We start from the raw sequence: 4,812 nt of genomic DNA on the forward strand, positions 1-4,812 counted from the left end.
GAGAGAGAGAGAGAGAGAGAGAGAGAGAGAGAGAGAGAGAGAGAGAGAGAACTAAGAAACATGAAGGTGTGTGACTACGAGCTCAGACGGCATGGAGTTCAAATTCCACCTCTTCTATTCCTTCCTGAGCAATGTGAGCGAACAGCCTAATCCTCTTAATCTACACAATGGAGACCGCAGAATCTTACTCTTGTGGACCCTTTTATGTTTTTAAACTCCATTTTTCCACAGACAACATGGAGGTAAAATGGTACTTGACAGACAAATGTGTCTGTAGGACTAATATAACAAGAATAATCATCTAAGAGGGTACCTAAAATTTAATAAGCAACTAAACACATTCCTTTTTCGTTTCAGAGTATGATTTCTGCACATATCCAAGTGACAGGCCCAGAGACCGCTCCTCTTCCCTCCTTAGGTTGACATTCCCATCTCACCCAGGTCATTAGTGAGGCGCAAACACCGTGGTGGTCCGGAGGGTCTTATACTTGTGTTGGCAAAATTTTGAGGGGAAGGGGAGTAATTCAGTTGGCCAAAGGCTTGCTAGGCATGTGGGAAACCCTGCATTTGATCTGCAGCACTATATAAAACCCCCGAGTGTGAAGGTCCTGCAATCCCAGCCCTCGGGCTAGAGACAGAAGAGTGAAGAGTTCAAGTTCATCCTGTGCTACACAGTATGTGGGAGCCTAGCCTAGGATTTATGAAGTCCTGTCTTCAAAAGTTTCTTATTTCAGGACAGTCAAAGCTTCTTGTGAACATCATTGTGTGAGATTACAGGGCAGAGTAATTGGAATAAGATATTAGTTATAGATATCTTATAGATATAAGATATCACATAGATACTAAAAAGAATTAGAAAATAGCTATAAAATAAATACACAAAGAATAATATTCTCCATAACTTTTTATTGATTTAGCTGAAAGTGATAAATCCATATATTTAAATATATTATATATAACATATGTATGCATAATATGCATGTATATATGTATACAGCATGTGCATATTCCAAATATAATGACATATATGGTATATAACCTGGCATATATATCAAAATACCTCAAGGCAATTACTTCCTTGTGACCTACTGAGCTATAACAATACACTGAAAACTTGCTATTTTACTCTTGAGTGGGTAAATTCATAGAGAATAAAGAGAGGGAAACAACAGCTGCTAATACAGGAAATTTTAGAGCCAGCCAAGAGGCGGTCAGGACTTCCTCCTGCCATGCCATTGCGGCGGGACCACAGCGCCCAAGTTGTGCAACACCTTCAGTAAACACTTGCTCATGCGTACACAATGAGGCAGGGAGTTTCACTCTGTCTCCCTTAAGAGGAGGCTGGGGCAGAAGCAGCCTTACAGGTGTGAGCGGAGGCAGGCACTGCTCCTAGGACCGCAGCATGTTGCAATGGAGTCTTCTGGTAGTCTCTTTCCTCCTTTATCCAGTTCCAGGTAGGTGTTAACCCTTCTCTGGGCTCTGTTCAACGAGTCCCAGGACCACATGCTATCCAGCCGCTCCTAGTCATAGGTATATAATACACTGGATAGCTCTTTCTTCCCCTTTGCCAGTTTTACTAGCCTTCTGGGCTGGTTTTAAGCTGTGGTTTGAAGGCTGTGATGGATGTGAAAGAGGGTAAAGAGAGGTGTGTGTGAAGCATTTATTTTCAGCTGTTACCTTAAAAGAGAAAAGGCAGCTCTTATATTTATATTTAAACCATGAATATGATCTTTGAATCAAAACCAAAAAAACCAAACAAACAACAGAAAACCACAAAGCTATCAAAACCAATTGTGTTCATTTTTAGTTCAAAATTTGAGTGGTTACGCCCATCAAGGATTTGAGAAAGCATCTGCTCTTATAATTTGGCAACTTAAAACACTTTTGACAGCACCTTTATAGGCTCAGTGGTAATGGATACAGTTAATTGGCAGGGTAACATGCTCAATTTTGTGAGAAAGCGTTGTTTTATTGGTGAGGAGGAGTCTCAGATAGGTGTGTTGATAACTTTCCCTTACAGTGGTTACAGCAGACACCTAAGAATTTGGATGCAGTGAATTCTTCTTCATAACACGTTCTAGCAAGTAGGTTGCACCATTTAAAAAATTCTTCGCTTAGGCTCACACGCCTGGGACCTGACAACACATTTCTCTAGCTTCTCTGTGTCTGTGTCTGGAGCTTGAATCTTCATCCTAGCTGGCAAATGTTTTCCTGGATCATGGAATGTTTGCTGGGACTCAGAAGTAGTGAATGAATGGTGAACAGAAGTGACAGCATCAAGCACAAAAAGATTGTCCTCCTCCCCGACCTGCTCTGCGCCTTCTTACTAAAAATGGCTTCTTCTTTGTTTCTCAGACTTGTAAAAAGTGTACTTAACACCCTTGAATTTTAGGATACTATTATATTCTTAACTATGTGAGCTCCTGGCTTAAAATTCCTATTTGGATTTGCAGGAATTGAAGTGTTTGTAGGGATTCCTTCCTCATATTTCTGAAAACATTGTCCCCAGTGCTGTTGGGGACACCACTCTTAGTAGGAACAGAACTGTTTGGGAGTCAGCTCTGCTCAAGGGGAGAAAGATTGAGCAGATCCAGTGACAGTCTCATGGGTGATGGGGGTGCATACATGCTTCTGTCAGGGACATCCGGTAGAAATCTCCAGAAACAAAGCTGTTTCTGCTCCTCCCTCTCTACATCAGAACATGGCAGCAAGAGATGCAGTCTTAGAATCCCCTCTAGAAGTCTGACGTCATTCTGGTTGGAAAAACCAATCCTTACTGGGAGTCTAGCAAAGGTTTTCCAGCCAGAATGCAGGAAACAAAAGATTTGTTTTCTTACCTCTTCCTCTTTATTTCTCCCTCCACATCATCCATCCTCAATGCATGTGCCTTCTGGCCCTATCTTTTACCTGGTTCCATTAAAAATAAAAAAATTTAAAAAAAAAAAGCCAGATGCTTGTAATGAACTTCACCATTCCCTGAGAAAAGTGTCATGGGATTTCATCATAGGAAGAGTAAAAACACATATTAAAGGCGTGGGGGCTCACGCCTTTAATCCCAGCACTTGGGAGGCAGAGGCAGGCGGATCTCTGTGAGTTCGAGACCAGTCTGGTCTACAAGAGCTAGTTCCAGAACAGGCTCCAAAACCACAGAGAAACCATGTCTCAAAAAAAGAAAAGAAAAAAAAAACACATTAAAAAAAAAAGACACGGGAAATGTTTAGGGGAAGAGGAAATAAATTAGTGTATTGATAAAAGACAAATCTCCATCTTGTTTGTCCAGGGATGCAGTGGCTTTAAAAATACATTTATTTTAGCTAGCATTTATTTCTGGCCTTTATAAAGTGACTGGAAAAAGTAAGCTATTATTCACAATTTAACCTTTATAGCCTAATAATAGACGTCATTAGGATATGGGCTCTAGTTTCCCCCTATACTTACTTTTCCTGAATAATGTTCACAAGTTCAAGAGTCTGAAGGGAACAGAGAGTCAATGTCGCAGTATAAACTTGCGTTAAAGCCTTGATGCCTCATTTGGAAAGACACCCCTGACACAATTTCTAACAGAATTGGAGCAACATGCAGATGCCAATATTATGCACAAATGGTCCCCCAAACTGACCCAGATAGAACAGCATTCTAGAATGAGGTCAACCATGTCAATCTCATTAATGAGTCCTGCTTTATTTTAAACTAACAAACAGTGAAAATAGTCTGATCCACAACCACAGACTCGCACCTCTAACTCAAGCCAAACTGGCTGCCTTCTCTCTCTTGGTCCAGTTTTGCCAGTCAACACTAATTCAACACATGAGTTCTGTGGGAGAGAGAAAGCAAACAAGCATTCAGACACATTTAATAGAAACATATTGTGTTACGCCTTGGATTTGTGTAATCCCTGGATGGCTGTTAGCTCTGTTTATGCCACTGGCTTCTAAATAATGAACTTGATTTTATTCACCTGGGAGGAGGCTGCCTCCTTGCCATCAAATGAGAGGATGCATGAGGCAAACAAGATCCATTCCTTTCCATGCTGTGGAAATCCCAACACCTCAGACATTCTATTTCTAGGGTCTTCTAGCTTTCGGGAGAAGCGGAGCCTTTTAAGAGAAATCCTATCTGTTTTCTTTAGAGTACGGACTGTGTTGCAAGAGTTTGGAATGAACTGGAAACTTAGCTTATTTTATATAGCTAAGCGAAGTTGCTAAAGACTTTGAAAAGATACACTTTTGTTTGTTTGGGTTTCTGCTTTGGAGTGCCTCCCTATCGAAGAGTGGGTTGGAAATAAATTTCGTGAGTAGTATACACTGCGTTGAGTCCAAAGTTAAGAAGGAGTTGGTGGCTTTCTGTTTCGTGAAGTGTTAGGCTTTCAACTAACTCGGAGTGTGTGTTCAATGCATAGGGCACCCAAAAGTGCTTGCTGTTGGATGGGGTGACCTAGTTCCCTGTTCACTTTCTCCCCAGAGAGAAGTGGGGCTGTTGTCACATTCGCTCTATAGGAGGGTCAGGTGGATATTGTCATCAATTTATGACTCAAAGGGTTTCCTGTTAGAACCACACGTGTTGGGGATGAGCCCAACTGATATGACCTTTTGTCACTAAAAAAAAACCAACAAAAACAAAAACAAAAAAAACAAAAATAAAAAACTAAAAAAAAATTTATCTATGTGGGTGCTTTATCCTTAGGAAGAGTAACTTAAACACTGTGCCATTGCTACAATCCTCCAATATGGCATTTAAACATTTTAAAAAGTTATTTCTACTTTGTAATTGTGAGTTTCTGAGGGCATCTCTCTCTCTCTCTCTCTCTCTCTC

General features: G+C 40.8%; 1 protein-coding gene across 1 annotated transcript in view; it reads left to right on the top strand.

The window, feature by feature from the left end:
- Positions 1-1,402: 1,402 nt before the first annotated feature.
- Adam28 (ADAM metallopeptidase domain 28) overlaps positions 1,403-4,812 on the top strand; it is a 51,311-nt gene continuing 47,901 nt past the window's right edge. Inside the window, exon 1 of the mRNA XM_026783163.1 lies at positions 1,403-1,454. Coding sequence (XP_026638964.1) covers positions 1,403-1,454 — 52 coding nt within the window. The remainder of the gene's footprint in view (positions 1,455-4,812) is intronic.

This window comes from Microtus ochrogaster, chromosome 17, assembly GCF_000317375.1.
Source record: "Microtus ochrogaster isolate Prairie Vole_2 chromosome 17, MicOch1.0, whole genome shotgun sequence".
NCBI lineage: Eukaryota > Metazoa > Chordata > Mammalia > Rodentia > Cricetidae > Microtus > Microtus ochrogaster.